This window comes from Plecotus auritus, assembly GCF_963455305.1.
Source record: "Plecotus auritus genome assembly, chromosome: 5".
Taxonomy (NCBI): Eukaryota; Metazoa; Chordata; class Mammalia; order Chiroptera; family Vespertilionidae; genus Plecotus; species Plecotus auritus.
Window position 1 is genome coordinate 185,707,496 of NC_137776.1, and position 16,947 is coordinate 185,724,442.

Genomic DNA, 16,947 nt, shown 5'->3' on the forward strand with positions numbered 1-16,947 from the left:
GTCCTGTGTCCACTTCCCAGTGTCACATGTGATGTCCTGTGTCCACTTCCCAGTGTCACGTGTGAGGTCCTGTGTCCACTTCCCAGTGTCACATGTGAGGTCCTGTGTCCACTTCCCAGTGTCACGTGTGAGGTCCTGTGTCCACCCCCCAGTGTCACATGTGATGTCCTGTGTCCACTTCCCAGTGTCACGTGTGAGGTCCTGTGTCCACTTCCCAGTGTCACATGTGAGGTCCTGTGTCCACCCCCCAGTGTCACATGTGATATCCTGTGTCCACTTCCCAGTGTCACATGTGATGTCCTGTGTCCACTTCCCAGTGTCACATGTGATGTCCTGTGTCCACTTCCCAGTGTCACATGTGAGGTCCTGTGTCCACTTCCCAGTGTCACATGTAAGGTCCTGTGTCCACCCCCCAGTGTCACATGTGATGTCCTGTGTCCACTTCCCAGTGTCACATGTGAGGTCCTGTGTCCACTTCCCAGTGTCACGTGTGAGGTCCTGTGTCCACCCCCAGTGTCAGAGCCGTTCCCTGCCCTGCGGTCCCTGTGCGCCTGCAGCTCATCCCGCCCCACCCCCGGGTGGTCGCCGCCCCACGGCCTTTCCCAGAACCGGAGGTAGCTGGTGCCACGCCCTGTGGAGCCCGTCAGTCTAGCGTCGCTCAGTCACAGGCGTGTAAGCTTCCTCCACGTCGCTCTTGTTTTTTAATCCTCCGTTGATTTTTACTTTCATATATTTTTATTGATTTCAGAGAGGAAGGGAGGGGATGAGAGAGAGAAAACATCAATGATGAGACAGAATACAGAATCATTGGTTGGCTGCCTCTTGCACGTCCCACATGGGGGATCGAGCCTGCAACCGAGGTACGTGCCCTTGACTGGAATCCAGCCCGGGACCCTTCGGTCCTCAGGCCGACGCTCTATCCACTGAGCCACACGGGCCAGGAGCCCAGCCCTGCCTGCTGCCAGCCCTCCTGTCCTCCCAGCTGAGCCCGTGGCCGGGTGGTTGTGGAACAGAACGGGGGTTTTCTCTGGCATTTCCCCCGGGGTCTGTGTGCAGCAATCCTTTGGCACCTGCTCAGGGAGGAGGGGCCTGGCGGGCGGGCGGGGGGTGGGGGCAGGGTCTGTGCTGCCTGGGGTCTGTGGAGGGCAGGGGTGGGGGTGGGGATGGGGTGGAGAAGAGGCTGGTGAGGCACACGTGGAGAGCCTGGGGTGGGGACCTGGGGTGGCCCCCTGAAGCAGCCGGGAGTGCTGGTGGCTGTGGGTGACGCAGAGCTGGTGCCCGGGCCCCTGGCTCACAGGTGGCAACGGCCTTTCCAGACCAGCTGGCCTCCTGGTGCTGCCCTTGGGCCGGTCTGAGGCCCTGCCCTTCTCCAGGGTGAGGGGGGCCCTGACCTCCTGGGCTTGGCGGCCAGCACTGGGCTAAGCGTGGGCCGCTCTGCGGTCTCAGGCCGTCCTGCAGGGTCGGGCTGGACAAGCAGAAGGACTGTGGTGGGGCCTGGGGCCCTTGGCCGTGGTGGGGGGAGGCTTTGGGGAGCCCGGGCATCGGAGGGGGGGCAGCGGGTGGGGTGGGCTGTGACATGACGCGGAGGCGGGGGTGCAGACCCCGCTGGACGTGCCTGCCCCTCCCCCACCGCCCCCCAGCTCACATGGCTGCTCCGCGACCTGCAGCTCCCCGTGGCCGCAATGCCAACTGGGCTCACAGGCCTGGGGAAGGGACAAGGGGCGCTCTGGCCCGAGGGGCAGGGAGGCCTGGGCCCTGGGTGGTGTCAGGTGAGCCTCACCCACCCACAGCCCTCCGTGGCCCTGTCTTGTCCCCAGGCCAGGACATGCTTGGGTTCCTGCCCACCCTGCAGGCGCTGTGGTCGGCGCGGCAGCCGCAGCAGGTGAGCTGTGGGTGCGGGCGCCCGGGCGCGGGCCTCCGAGGGCCTCCGCGGGACACAGGTCTGCGGCCCAGAGCACGAAGGCCGGGGCACCAGCTGCCACCACTGGGGCTGCCCGAGCCCCTCCTGCCTCCCGACCGGCCGGCCGCTGTGCCCCTGAGCTCGGGCAGGGCAGGCGCGAGCACGCGTGACTGAGGCATCTCCACAGTTCAAGGAGGAGGCCTGGCGCGGCTTCGCTGCCCTGGACGACCCACGCGCTGCCCTCCTGGACCTGCTGGAGGGCCGCAGGGCCTTGTGGCGGAGGGGCCCCTCCCTGGAGGCCTGGCTCACGAGGGAGCTGGAGAGCTGGCTGCAGACGCAGCCTCCCCCGGGGCCCTCCCAGGCAAGCCCTCCTGCCCCGGGGCCCGCCCAGGTAAGCCCCCATCCCCCTGGGCCCTCCCAGGCAAGCCCCCTCCCCCAGGGTCCTCCCAGGTAAGCCCCCTCCCCCGGGCCCGCCCAGGTAAGCCTCCTCCCCCCGGGGCCCGCCCAGGTAAGCCCCCTCCCCCGGGGCCCGCCCAGGTAAGCCCCCCTCCCCCGAGGCCCGCCCAGGTAAGCCCCCCTCCCCCGAGGCCCGCCCAGGTAAGCCCCCATCCCCCCGGGCCCGCCCAGGTAAGCCTCCTCCCCCCGGGGCCCTCCCATGTAAGCCCCCTCCCCCGGGGCCCGCCCAGGTAAGCCCCCTCCCCTGGGATCCGCCCAGGTAAGCCCCCTCCCCTGGGACCCGCCCAGGTAAGCCCCCTCCCCCAGGGTCCTCCCAGGTAAGCCCCCTCCCCCAGGGCCCCATTGGCCATGTTCCACAGAAGGCTTCTCCCACCTGCTTGCCCAGCTGACGGGCCTCTGCAGCCGCTGGGGTTGCTGGGTGGTGGGGGCTGGGGACGCGGCCTGAGGACCAGCCATCGCACCTCGGCCTGTGGGCTTGACCCTCAGCCCCTGACATCTCCCTCCACGGTGTCCCCACCTCCGGGCCTCGCCTGCCCCGCACCAAGCCCCGGGCCAGGTGGCCACCAGCTGAGGCCAGGTCTCGGGTTCCAGGGCGGCCCGGGACTGGGGCCACTGCAGGCCCGAGCGGCCAGGCTCCTGGCTGAGAGCCCCTGGAGTCTCGTGGAGCCGCTGGTCAGCATCTTCCAGCTGCAGGACGCAGACCGGGGGTCCCTGCTGGCCCACGTCCACCAGCTGCACCAGGAGGGCAAGTTCAAGGAGGTGAGAGTGACCTCCGCGTGGTCCGGCCCCGCCCCGTGGCAGGGGCGGCCTCGGGGTCACTCCCGATTCTCGGCTGCGGCTCTGTGTGCTTGTGGGGTCTGTGGGGGGAACGAGAGTGGGCTGGGCTCACAGGTCCACCCGGAAGCATCTCACTGCCTCTCCACCTGGGGGTGCCGGGGCTCGGGGACCAGCCACCCGGGACCCAGCTCAGGGCCACGCTGCTGTCGGGCCCCAGGAGCCTCGCTGTGCCGGGTCCTTCCTCCTGAGGTGCCTGGGCCCTCCCACTCTGCGGGCGGCACGGGGACACCCCGGCTCTGGCCCGAAAGTCGTGCGCCAAAGCCCCTTGCCTGGGCCGCTGCCCCAGCCTCCTGGTCACATCCCGGACACCCTCTCGGGCCAGAGGGGCAGGGCCCTGGGAGAAGCGAGTGATGGCCCCTCTGCCCCCACGTGCCACCCCTGCGCCTGGGTCAGCCTGCTGTCCCCTTCTCTCTCCTCCTGCCCCGCGGCCACTGGGCTTCTGTCACTGTCCCCGCCTGGCCCACCGGCTGCTCCTTGAAGACGGGCCCTCCCGTGGGTCCCTGCGGGCCCTGCAGCCACGGCCACGCCAGGCCAGGCTGGGAGACCCCTGGTCTGATCAGTGACAGCGCACGTCCGGCATCTGTATCGCCAGAGCCCTGGGCGCTGCGTCTGCCGCTCCCGGGACCTGCCAGCGCCCTGCCTGGAGCTGAGGGCCAGGCTGTGGGGGCGTCCCCCTGCGTGTTTGCTGGTCAGGCCGGTGGTGGTGATATGAGGGACTGGCTCCCCGAGGTCCTGGGGGCTCCCGGCCGTCACCGGCTCAGGCAGGACCCGCCTCCCACCGGCACCAGCGGCCCCGGGGCCAGCCCCCAGCATCTCGCTCCTGCTTTGGACGGAGGTTCAGTGGAGGGCACAGGGCTGGCACCTGGGGCACCGATCACCGGCCGTGTGGGTGAAGCTGCCCAGTGTGAGCTGTGCCTGTGGTGCCCCCTGCTGGGGGGAAGGCGTGGGGGCTCGCTGGGGCTGCCCTGTGAGCGGCCTGGAGACTGAGGGGAGGGGAGCCTGGCCAGCCGCTCCTGGGGACTCGGTCCGAGTGGGGCAATGGGGAGGGGTGTGCTCGCAGCACGCGGGGGAGGGGCCTGGGCGGGGGCTGAGCTGTGCTACGGGTGCAGGGCCCCCCCCCCCCCCCGGCGACAGCCACAGCGTGGAGCGTGGGGGTGGGGCTGCGAGCAGGGTGTCCCTGGTGCAGGTGCGGGGTAGGGCCGGGCTGGGGGGCTCCCGTGGAGGGAGGAGTCTAGCGTCCGGTGATCAGAGACAGTCCTGCTTTCCACACCCACGGCCCCCTGGGCCCAGAGACAGCCTGGCCAGGGACAGGGCTCAGGGCGCTGACCCCACACCCGTGGCAGCCGGGGCTGGGCGGGCACCGAGACCGGCCCCTGCCCCTGCCCCTGCCCCTGCGTGAGGAGGCTCCTGGGAAAGTAGGCGCTGGGGGCCGGGCGGTGCGTGCCCCGTGCGGGCAGCGTGGGCTCACGGCGGCCAGCCCCTGCCGCCCGCTCCCGCCCGGACACCCGGATGGCCGCGGGGACAATGCGGGCCGGCTCCTGCTCGTGGGGCTCGAGCCGTTCTCGGCTGAATGGGCGGCCGCGCCCGCGGAGAATGCAGGACGCAGGAGGCAGGCCGTGTCCGCGTCTCCTGTTACACTCGGGCCTTTCAGAGTGTCTGGCGCTGACTGCGCCTCCTTGCTCCGAGGCAGAGCCCACACAAAGGGGGCCCTTGTCCCCCACGGGCCCCTCCGCGCAGAGCGGCCATTGTCCCCGGCCGCCCGGCGGGCGGTGTACGCTCCAGTGCCCGCGCCGAGGCGCATTCAGCCGGCGGAGCAGCGGGCACCCCACTCAATGCGACGCGGTATTTCATGTCCCGGCGGCGGCCGGCTCCCGGGCCGGATGAATGCCGCTTTTGTCTGCGGAGTTATTTTATTTACATTTTTTAAACAGCTTATCAAGGTAAAAAGATAGCTTTGCTTAAAAAGGGGGGGCCTTGGCTCCAGGCCCAGCCGAGCCTCGGAGGCGGGAGGCGGCGTCCTGGGTCCCCGGCCACTGCCCCGGGCAGCCCGGGTGCTGGGACCCCTCCCACCGTGGCCACCTGGCCCTCTGGGTTCCCCGGGTTGTTTTCCCCCAAAAGCAGCAGCTCTGGGCTTGTCTGCTGAGGTTCCCACCTCCCGCCCTGACAGCCAGGCAGCGGGGCCTCCGCTCCGGCTCGCCCTCTGGGCAGAGGTCAGAAAGGCCCATCAGGGGCCAGGCCCTCCCCACCTGCGTGCCGCCTCTGGACCCGGGTCTGAGGCCGGTTGCAGACACCTGGCCGGCAGGCGATCTTCCCACACCTGCTGGGACTCCCACGTGACCAGGCGCTGGGCAGTCTGGGTAGTACCTCAGCTGGAGCTCAGACAGAAGTGACCAGAGATCGACTGTAAGCCCAGCCAGGTGGCAGAACCACGGGCAACCCCCCGCCCAAGCCCAAGATGGGGCCAGGCTAGGGGGCCTTCCTGGAGGAGGCGGTTCTGCTGCCAGCGGTCCCCCCAGGTCACTGTGGTCGACCCAGATGGAGTGGGGGCGCCCTCCCGTGGCTGGGTGAGACCAGGCAGCCTCCCCCTGGACCTGTGCCCTCCCCCAGCCCAACCTCCAGCCACAGAGCAGGCCGCAGAGGGCACCCTGGGTGCACGGAGCGCTCTGGCCGCGCCGGGGCAGGAAGCCGGCTGCTCCGGGGAAACCGGGGGGCGAGCAGGGAAAGCCCCTCAGATGGAGTCCTGTGCGGCCAGCAGGTAGAGCAGGCCCCTCCCAGGAGAGGCCTGAGCTCTGAGCGCCCTCCACACCGGACCCACCCCGGGCGGAGGCCCCGCCGCAGGCAGTGGGCAGGTGGGGGTCGGCACAGCAGCCCCCCGGACACCACTGGCTTCTTGGGGGAAGGGAGTCCTGGCAGGCAGAGGGGGGAACCCGGGGGCTGGAGAACAGGGAGGGGCAGTGCCTGGCCTGCATGTGGCCCTTCCCTGACCACCTGCGGCCCAGGCCACTCCCACTAGGCCTGAGGCTCACTCCAGGACTCAGAGGGGGTCTTGGATGGGTGGGGGCCCATGGAGGGTGGGGCCTGAGGGAGATGGTCTCGTCCTCAGAGGAGCTGGACCCACCTGACTTGAGTGCTGATAACCCCTCCCCTGGCCCTGCACCCCCTCCCCTGGCCCTGTACCCCCTCCCCTGGCCCTGCGACCCCTCCTTTGGCCCTGCACCCCCTCCCCTGGCCCTGCACCCCCTCCCCTGGCCCTATCCCCCCTCCCCTAGCCCTATCCCCCTCCCCTGGCCCTATCCCCCCTCCCCTAGCCCTATCCCCCCTCCCCTGGCCCTATCCCCCCTCCCCTAGCCCTATCCCCCCTCCCCTAGCCCTATCCCCCCTCCCCTAGCCCTATACCCCCTCCCCTGGCCCTATCCCCCCTCCCCTAGCCCTATCCCCCCTCCCCTGGCCCTATACCCCCTCCCCTAGCCCTATACCCCCTCCTTTGGCCCTATCCCCCCTCCCCTGGCCCTATACCCCCTCCCCTGGCCCTATACCCCCTCCCCTGGCCCTATACCCCCTCCCCTAGCCCTATCCCCCCTCCCCTAGCCCTATCCCCCCTCCCCTGACCCTATCCCCCCTCCCCTGGCCCTGCGACCCCTCCTTTGGCCTTATGCCCACCCAGTCACCTTGTGCCCCCTTTCCTGGCCCTGGGCCCCAGGGGACTGGTGGAGACCCAGCTCTGGAGCCTGGCCAGGCCGTGGGCAGGGGTCAGTGTGCACTGGGAGAGGCCCCGCCCCGAGATCCGGCCAGAGGCCTGGGGAGCCTTTCCCAGCTGCTATTTCGGTCCTTTCTGTGAGCCTGCGGGCGGGGGCTGCCTGTGGTTATTTTTGCGCATAATGGGAGCGTGATGTATGGAAAATATTAATAGTACAGCCTGAGCTACGTGCGGGCTCTCAGGACCCTGCGTGTTCTCTGCCCAGGGCCTGGGGTCAGGGTCCGGCTCCAGTGCGCGCCCCTTCCCCCGCTCTGAGGGACAGCTGCCCCCCCAAAGCTGCCAGTCCTTTGCAGGTCCCGGGGCGGCTCTGGGCTCCAGGGCACGTGATGAGGGCTTCTGCCTCTTGCCTGCCCGCCCCCCACCCCATCCTCTACCCACTCAGGAGCAAGCCCTGGTCAGGGCCACCTGGGTCCAGCCCCCAGTGGAGACCCTATCCAGGGACGGCACAGGGTTGTCCCCCCACCCCCTTCCCCTGTGCAGAGCAGGGGCCAGGCCCGATGCCTGGGGGCCACGCGGCTGGACCGGAGCAGGCCGTCCGTCGCTGCGCCCACAGGGCCTGGGCTGTGACCGGCGTCCGTGCAGAGGGGTGGCCGCCCCAGCAGGGCCGCCTGTCCCCCAGCCCAGTGTGACGGCTCCTTTGTGTTCGCCAGGCTGTCATGCTGGGCACGAAGCTGCATCTGCAGCCAGAACTGGACGTGGAAATGGTGAGTGTCTTTCTCATGCAAATGCCAGGTTCCAACTTGGACGCAGCCCAGGCCTACGACGGGCGGTGCCCACGCCGGGCCGGGGCTCGGCTCCCACCGGGCGGGCCGGTGCCGGAGGACAGGGGTCGTGTGTGAAGGGGACCTCGAGGAGGGCGGGGAGGGGCCGCATGTGCCCCCGAGCGGTCAGCGGGCTCTGGTGTCAGATGCCCAGAGCGTGGCCAGCCCAGGAGCCCCCGCGCCAGGCTCCTCTGCCCTGCGGTGGCCACAGAGGCTCCCGGGGGTGGGGGCCTCCATCCCGCCTGGGCTCTGGGCAGCTCGACCTCTGAGGGTGCGTGGGGGGGCTGACGGGACCGAGGGGCTCGGGTGAGGCCTGGTTCTGGCAGGGGAGTGATCCAGTACCCAGCCAGGGGCTCCCTCAGGGGCACCTGCGGAACCCGGCAGCTTGGGGTCTGTGGCCTGCGGCAGGCCGGGTGCCGGCACGCCCTCCCGCGCAGCCGGGCCACAGCACCATTGCCGCTGGGACCCCCGTGAAGACGAGGACCCCGCGCCCTTTGCCACGGAGATGCAAGGCCACAGCCGCAGGGACCAGGCCCAGAGCGGGGGGCCCGTGTGTGTGCGCATAGGAGTGTGTGCGGGCACACGTGTGATCACGCATGAGCTGTGGTTCGTGCACGTGTGTGCGCTGGGGTGTGCTCCCGGGCAGGTCCGCAGCTGGGCCCGGGCCCCTGGGTTCTGACGCTCTGGCTGCTCCCTGCCCCCGAGGAGGAGCTTGGGCCTCGGCAGGCCGGGGCGCAGCCTGAGGCGTGCCCTCCCGCCGCCCGCAGATGAGCGCCCCGCTGCTGCTCCAGGACCAGCTGGGCCTCGTGGAGCGCTACGTGGATGGCTGCCCGGGCCTGCAGCGGAGGCTCCTGGCCCTCATGGACTCCTGGTGCCGGCCCGGCTTCGACATCGGCGTCGTCGCCAGGTGAGTCCCGGCAGGGCCCAGGGCGGGGGCGCGGGCGGCGGGCGCTGGGAAAGCCGCGCACAGGGCCACGGGCTGGCACCAGGGATCTGCAGCCGGGTCCGGGGGCGAGGCCGGGCCGGAGGCTGGGAGGCAGGAAGTGGGTGAGAGCTGACGCCCGAGGCCTCCAGCCCGAGTCAGAGCTGGTCCGCCCGGCGGCTCCGTCCCTTCTCCAGTGGCTCTCCGCGGGGCCTGCTGCGCTCCATCCCCGCACACGGAAGGCGGCACACGTGGGGCCGTGTGTGTGCATGCGTGTGCACGTACGTGTGTGAGAGACGAGGGTGTCACCCGAGCGTGGGGCACAGGGATGCACCGGGTGGCCCGAGGGTGACGCAGACTGGGAGGCCCCTGGCCGCCACCCCCCCCCGCAGCCCCCGGTGTCTCCCTTGAGGGGCAGGCTGGGCTCGGCCCTGGGAGCCTGGACCCCCCTCCTACCCGCCCCCCCGCCCCTCCGCAGCCATGACCAGGCCCCTTCCCTTGCTGGTTGTGTCCTCTTCCCTAACGGGCCCAGCCGCCTGCCCGCTGCCTGCCCACCGGTGTGACGTCACAGCTGGGCCCCCCCTGGGGGGCGGGGTGAGAGTTAGAGTGACCGCAGACGCTGGTTTAAACTCCGTCACTTAACGTTTCTAGTTCTGGGCTGTGCAGGGCCTGGAACGATGACGTCGCCCAGGGTGCCCGCCCAGACCTCGGTCTCTGAGGACCGTTCTCCCCGAGGAGCCCAGTGCAGTCCGTCACGGCGGGGGGGGGTGGGGAGGTGGGGGGACTGGCCGCAGCCGAGCCCAGGTCGGGCCTCTCGGGGCCGTTCCCGAGCCGCCTAGCTGCTGGGTCTCCAGTGAGCGGAGTCGGGAGGGGCAGGAGGGGCGGGAGGGGCTCCTGGGCTGGCCCTGCCCGGTGGAGCCCCCTCCGAGGCCGAGGACGATGCCAGCGCAGCCCGCGGGAGGTGCCGGAGGAGAAAGTGCCAGCGACCCTCCTCAGGGCCGAGGCGACATTCGGCGGCCACAGGGGAGGCTGGTCACCGCGCAGCCCACACACGACAGTGTATCAGGGGTCCTCAGACTTTTCAAACAGGGGGCCAGTTCCCTGTCCCTCAGACCGTGGGAGGGCCGGACTATAGTTTAAAAAAAAAACTATGAACAAATTCCTATGCGCACTGCGGGCCCGGGACGCGTCGGCTGCTGAGCAGGACAGGCAGCGGCACCCGGCGGGCCGGATCCATGTCCTCGGCGGGCCGCCTGTGGCCCGCGGGCCGTAGTTTGAGGACGCCTGGTGTACATGGAAGAGACCCAAGTCTTGAAAAATCTGCCCAAACCCGCCCTGGGGAAAGAGGAGGTTTGAGTAGTCCTGTACCTGCTAACTGTTAGTGTGGCCGGCACACTCATCAGTCCACAGAGCCAACTGTCACCAGGACAACGACGGACATTTCTTTGGAGAGCCACATTTTTTAAACTTAAACTTCTAACACCACCTCTTCAACATAGACTCGCCCAGGCCGTGGTATTTTGTGGAAGAGCCACACTCCAGGGGCCAAAGAGCCGCACGTGGCTCGCCAGCCGCGGTGTGCCGACCGCTGTGCAGCTAACACATCAGACACGTGGTTTCAAACCTGCCCGCGGGGGACACGTCAGCCTCAGACGGCCTCGCGGTGCAGTCTCCCCGGGGGTGAGGAATGACTGCTCCCGCCGACAGACGCCCAGGAACCGTGAGGGGCTGTCGGGGAAGGACAGCCGCCGGACAGCCTCTCAGGGACAGACAGACACGGGAACGCTGCCAGACCGCAGCGAGCGGACGGCGGGACGTGGTCCAGAGAGGGAGCGGGAGCGGGAGCCCGACCGGGGCACAGGCCCGGGTTGTGGGTTCGATCCCCGGTGAGGGTGCATACGGGAGCAACCGATCGATGTTTCTCTCTTTCTCTCTCTCTCTAAAATCGGTAAACAAACAAAAAATAAAATCAATAAACATGCTCAGGTGAGGGTTTTCAGAAAAGGTGGAAGTGAGCACCTGAGATGTCCCCTCCTACGTCACAAGGGGCTGAAATGGAAACGGCAGTACGATGGCCCCCACGTCCACGGAAGGCCACGCCCACGACCCCGGACGCTGGGAGGACGCGGAGCGGCGGGGCCCTCGCCTGCTGGGGGTGCAGACGCTCTGAAGGCAGCTGGGTGGTGTCTCACGCAGCTAAACACCCTCCCGTGCGCCCCGCACGGCGCTCCTCGGGGTTCATCCGAAGGAGCTGACAGCTTCGTCCACACAACACGCCACGTGGGGCTCACGGGAGCTTGGTTCAGAGTCGCCAACACCTGGAAGCCACCGAGACGCCCTCGGAGCAGGTGATGGGTGAGCGGGGCCCATCCAGACGGGGTGAGTCAGCACTGACCCCACCCCCCCGCACCCAGCCATGGCCATGGCCAGGCCCCTTCTCCACAGGCGCCACCGGCCACGGAGGAACCTCACACACATGTGACTGAGCAGAGCAGCCAATCGGACGGGGCTCCCCAGTGTGGCGCCAGCTCCGCCTCGGCCGCGGGACAGCGACGTGACCCGGGGCGGGGGGACCAGGGGGGGCACAGGGGCTTCAGGGCAGTGAGACCGCTGTGACGCTCTGACGAGGTCAGGGTTCGATTCCCGGCCGGGGCACAGGCCCGGATGTGGGCTCGGTCCCCAGGGTGGGGCGTGCCGGAGGCAGCCGATCCATGGTTCTCTGTCATTGGTGGTTCTGTCTCTCCTCTCCCTTCCTCTCCGGAACCCATAAAATACATTTATTCTTTAAAAAGCCTCCCGGGCAGGGAGCACAGCCGGGGTGTGGGGACGCAGGCCTCGTGGGAACCGACAGGCTGGCCTGGGACCCCTGACGGCGCCAGGCGAGGGCGGAGCTCAGAGCGCTGGGGGCATGCACTTGAAGGGATCCTCCAAGACCCCGCACGGAAATCGGGGGGAAAAGATGAAAAAAAAAAAAAAAAAGAGAGAGATTCTTTCAAGAAGGCCCAACACCCAAGGGATGGGAACCCCAGGAAGACGGGGGGCGATCGGGGCAGGAGGCGTCGCCACGGAGCTCAGCCAGGCCGACTCAGAAAGAGCAGGAGCCCACGGCATTCTGGGAGCCACACCGCCCACGCTGGGGGTCCTTCCAGCCCAGCCCCCCTCGGCCCGTCTCCCTCACGGAGATGAAGGACAGCCTCGGACACACACCATCTCCAGAAACAGGCCCAGCCCAGCCCCATCGAGGGGAGCTTCTGGGATTTGCAGCCTGGATGGGGGGGCGGGAGGGGGGACCCCACACATCTCTGTGGGGCCTGGGGAGCAGCCGCGCTGGGAGCAGGGGCCTCTCCTGTATTGATGGCCTGGGGGGGGGGCGGGGCTCGGTCCCCAGGAAGCCACATGCCCCGACAGTGTCCACCGTTGGGTAGGAGACAGCTCCGCTGGGAGGCTGGGTCGTGATGCTGTGAATCAGGGCCTGGCTGACCTGGGAGATCGCAGGGTCTGTGTTTGGGGGGAGGAGGGGGAGGGCCTTCCAGGTGAGACGTGCACGCGAACACCTACAGCTGAGCGATCGGGAGGTCCCAGTGCAGCTGTGTGACTGACGGGGGGGGGGGGGGGGGACGGGGGGGACGGGGGGGGACGGAGCTCCAGCCGGCGCTGTGCAGGTGGGAGCCCTGATGCGCTGCCTTTCCTGCGAGCCCTGTAGAACTACCTGACTTTAAGGCTGTGCATCTGGCCGAAACCGGTGTGGCTCAGTGGCTAGAGCGTCGGCCTGCGGACTGAAGGGTCCCGGGTTCGATTCCGGTCAAGGGCATGTACTTTGGTTGCGGGCACATCCCCAGTGGGAGGTGTGCAGGAGGCAGCTGATCGATGTTTCTCTCTCATCGATGTTTCCAGCTCTCTATCCCTCTCCCTTCCTCTCTGTAAAAAAGACTGTGCATCTGGGTGACTGATGGGGATGAACATCTTACAGGGCTATTGTTTTCATATAATTTTTATTGATCTCAGAGAGGAAGGGAGAGGAAGGGAGAGGGAGAGACATCAGTGATGAGAAAGAATCGTCCATCGGCTGCCTCCTGCTGGGGATGGAGCCCACAACCTGGCACGTGCCCTGACTGGGAGTGGAACCCCGACCTCCGGGTTCATCGGTCGATGCTCAACCCCTGAGCCGCGCCGGCCGGGCCTTACAGGTGGTCATGAAGCAGGAAGCGGGCTGGGCAGGAGCCGTGTCTCTCTCCTGCAGGCGGTACCCGCAGGTGACCCCCCTGACGCTGGAGAAGCTGCGGCCCCGGGTGCTGACTCGGCGGGTGCTGCGCCTGCAGAAGCGCTTCGGCCTGGACCCGGGTGAGCGAGGCTCCCACCTGCGCTCAGGGGCCCGGGGGGCTCTGCCTGACCCCAGCGTCACCTCCCGCCTCTGCCTGCTCCCCTCGGCAGCCCTCCCCCGGGCCTGGTCACGGAGCACCGGGGCCAGGCGGGGGGGGGGGGGTTGTCTGTGAGGCCCTCTGCCCACCTGGGGCTCCTAGGAGGTGGGGCCTGCACCGTGCCCCTCCCCCAGGGCCCGTCCCCCCACTCCTGCCTCCTCCCCACGTGATGACTGTGGTCAGGGGCATTCTTGCCTTTCATCCGTCACAGAGGCGGTCTTACTGATGGTGTTTTGTGTTCACCGTATCTATTCGATTATGGAAACTCGGTTCAGCTCCCGGCGTTCTGAGCCTTGGTCAGGCATGGATGTTGAATTCTATGACGGACCTTCTGCCTCTCAGGATGGCGTGGCCGCCCACGGTCGGTCTGTGGACATGGCGGGCGCCCCGGACTGAGCTCTCCGCGTTAAACCAGCCTTGCGCTCCTGGGCAGCCGGGCCGCGGGCCAGCTGTCCTGTGCCGAGGGAGGCGTGTGTCCGAGCTCACGCAGCCCCCCTGGGCGCCGGGCCTGGGCTTGGAATTGTTTCTTCCTTCAAGTTGGGTAGAAACGGCCGTGAGCCGGTTCCTTTCCCGGACACGTGCCCCCGGCTCCGCCTCGGCCGCGAGTGTCCGAGGGCGTGTCTGTGTGCGTCCCGCCGCGACTGTGCCGCCGGCTCTCAGGCCGCTGCCTCCGCCGTCCGGCCCCCTCTCCTCTCTCTCCACGCCTCCTGACCGGTCTCACTGGAAGTTTCAGCTTTTCCAAAGGACTAGCTTGTGGCTTTGGTCCCCAAAGTGTTTTTCTGAGATGTGATTCACCGAGAGCATCGCGCTGGTCTCAGCCGTGCACAGGACGAGTCGCTGTGTCTGCGCACGTGAGATGGCCCCGCAGTGCGTTTAGCTGCATGGGTGCAGGGCCTTCCTGCGTGCAACGTCTGTGGGTGCAGGGCCTTCCTGCGTGAGCGCGTGTACCATCTATGGGTGCAGGGCCTTCCTGGGTGAGAGCGTGTAACGTCTGTGGATGCAGGGCCTTCCTGCGTGAGCGCGTGTACCGTCTGTGGATGCAGGGCCTTCCTGGGTGAGAGCGTGTAACGTCTGTGGATGCAGGGCCTTCCTGGGTGAGAGCGTGTAACGTCTGTGGATGCAGGGCCTTCCTGGGTGAGAGCGTGTAACGTCTGTGGGTGCAGGGCCTTCCTGCGTGTAACGTCTGTGGGTGCAGGGCCTTCCTGCGTGTAACGTCTGTGGGTGCAGGGCCTTCCTGGGTGAGAGCGTGTAATGTCTGTGGGTGCAGGCATTGTGAACCTCGGCTGCCCTGCTGTGCGCTCCCCCCCGGAAGCCGTTTCTCTCTTCACTGGCAGCGTGGACCTTCTGACGTCTTCCATCCCTTCCCCAGCCCCTCCCCTGCCGCCGCCCGTCCTGGGTCAGACTGGGTGTTTCAGCCTCCACCCCGGGCAGGGCCCGCAGGCCCGTGACCTCCAGCGGCAGGAACGGCAGGACTTGCTTCGTTCTGCTGTGTCCTTTCTCCTCTGACGGCTGAGTGATGGTCGTCGTGTGTGTGACCCACGCCTGTCCCTCGTGGGCTGATGGGCGCTTAGGCTGTTCTGTGCCCGGATCCTGTGAGTGGTGCTGCGTGGACACGGGGGCAGGGTCTCTTCAGGACCCTGGTTTCTCTTCCTCCGAATACGTGCCTGCGGCTGGGGTGGCCGGGCCCCGAGGGAGCTCTGCTTTCCATTTTCCGAGGAGCCTCCATGCTGGGCACCGAGGTAGCTGCCCCGACCCCCGTTCCTGCCACGGGGCACGGGGGCGCCCTTTCTCCGCACGCTGCCAGCACGTGTGTCCTGTCCTTCCCGATGGTCATCCCGGCAGGCAAGGCGAGGCAAGCCTCGTGGTTCCCAACGGCATCGCCGGGTGGGGAGTGGCGTTGGGCACCTTTTCCTGGACGGTTGCCTGTCAGTCCTCTTCCGGAACCGTCTGTTCATTCCTCCGCCCATTGTTCTACCCGGTGGTTTGGGGGAGGGGGGCTTGGTTTGGCTTTTTGCTGTCGAGTTCTATGAGTTCCGTACGTGTCTTGGATGTTCACCTTCTCTGATCGGTGGAGCGGACGTTCTCTCCGCAGGCTGCCGTTCACTTTCTGCTTGTTCCCTTGCTGTGCGGAAGGTTGTACTAGGTGTACCGGTTAGTAATGGGGATTAACCGTTAACCGGTTAGTAATGTGGATTAATCATTAACCGGTTAATAATGCGGATTTTGTAATCAAAGAAAACACGATAATTTCAAGAGAAACATCAAAAGTGCTTTATTCAAAGTAATGTCCATCACTAGCTACACATTTCCCCCATCTTTCAGGTAATCTGTGGGTACCGTCCCAATAGAACTTTTCTTGTTTTGAGGCAAACCATTCAGAGACCCAATTTTCCACTTCTCCGTGCGGTTCTGAACTGCTGCTCAGATAGTGTGTGTGCCATCGATCGGAACAAGTGGTAATAATCTGAAGGAGCAAGGTCTGGTGAATACGGCGGGTGGGTTCATACTTCCCAGGCAAGATCTCTTAACGTGTCTTTAACTGGTTTCGAGAGTGTGATGGTGCGTCATCATGAAGCAAAATTACTTTGCCGTGTCTTCTGGCACATTCTGGTCATTTCACAACCCAAGCGTGGTTCAAATTGCCCTAACTGGTTTGGCTCAGTGGCTAGAGTGTTGGCCTGCGGACTGAAGGGTCCCGGGTTTGATTCCGGTCAAGGGCATGTACCTTGGTTGCAGGCACATCCCCAGTAGGGGGTGTGCAGGAGGCAGCTGATCGATGTTTCTCTCCCATCGATGTTTCTGGCTCTCTATCCCTCTCCCTTCCTCTCTGTAAAAAGTCAATAAAATATATTTTTAAAAAAATAAAAAACAAAACAAATTGATTATTTGTTGTCGGTAGCAATCAGTATTAACGGTTTCACCTGGTTTTAGAAGCTCATAATACACCACACCTTCCTGATCCCACCAAACGCAGAGCATTGTCTTCTTTCCGAAGCGATTTGGCCTTGCCGTCGATGTTGATGGTTGACCTGGATCAACCCATGATTCTGTGCATTTGGGATTCTCAAAATAAATCCACTTTTCATCGCCAGTCACAATTCGATGCAAAAAAGACTTTCTTTCGTGCTGTTGAAGCAACGTTTTACTGATGACTTTTCGGTTTTCCATTTGTCTTTCGTTCAGTTGATGGGGCACCCATTTTCCTCCCTTTAAAATCCTTCCCATTGCTTGTAAATGATCGGAAACTGTTTGCTGAGCGACGTTTGATCTTTCTGCAAGTTGTTTTTGAGTTTGACACCCATCTTCATCCAATAATGCTTTAATTGTTGGTCTTCAAACGTTTTCGGCTGACCTGGACGTTCTTTGTCTTTCACATCGAAATCATCACCTTTAAAGCGTTTAAACCAGCGTTCACATGTATCTTGAGATGGAGCATGTTCACCATAAGCTTCCCAAAGTATACGATCACTTTCAGCAGCACTTTTCTTCAAAATAATGAATTAAAACTTCCCGCAAATGCTCTTTTTTTGGCACGAAATTCAACATTTTTCAGTGTAAAAAATATCTATGATGTTAACACCTTCAGCAGATGTGACCTAGGAAGTGTTGAAGCTTGTTGTCATTACAACAACATAGCATCCGTACCACATCGCATATATGTCCACATACGTGTGACCCCGTGGATGGGGAAAATCCGCGTTATTCACCGGTGCCCCTGGTAGTGTGAGGCCGTCCACGCGCTGAGCTTTGCTCTGTGGTCCTGCGTTTGGCTTTCGTGGTCCCGTGTGAGAGCCGGCCCACCCACTAAACCGGAGGTGACGCCTTCGTCCTCCTTAAGCGCGTCCCCAGAGCTCAGGACGTGCTGTTTGTATTGGCGTTTCGCTCCAGGTCATTCC

The 16,947-nt window shown here is 65.5% G+C and overlaps 1 protein-coding gene across 6 annotated transcripts in view; it reads left to right on the forward strand.

The window, feature by feature from the left end:
• The window catches only part of EXD3 (exonuclease 3'-5' domain containing 3), a 56,678-nt gene that overhangs the window by 6,632 nt on the left and 33,099 nt on the right, over positions 1-16,947 (forward strand). For all 6 annotated transcript variants that reach the window (XR_013960622.1, XR_013960623.1, XR_013960624.1 and 3 more), the window contains exons 3-8: positions 1,818-1,882; positions 2,088-2,291; positions 2,948-3,115; positions 7,601-7,654; positions 8,479-8,618; positions 12,874-12,974. Coding sequence is in view for 2 of the 6 variants with exons in the window: in XM_080668677.1 (XP_080524803.1) it covers positions 1,818-1,882; positions 2,088-2,291; positions 2,948-3,115; positions 7,601-7,654; positions 8,479-8,618; positions 12,874-12,974 (732 nt within the window). In the remaining 4 variants the exon portion in view is untranslated. The remainder of the gene's footprint in view (positions 1-1,817; positions 1,883-2,087; positions 2,292-2,947; positions 3,116-7,600; positions 7,655-8,478; positions 8,619-12,873; positions 12,975-16,947) is intronic.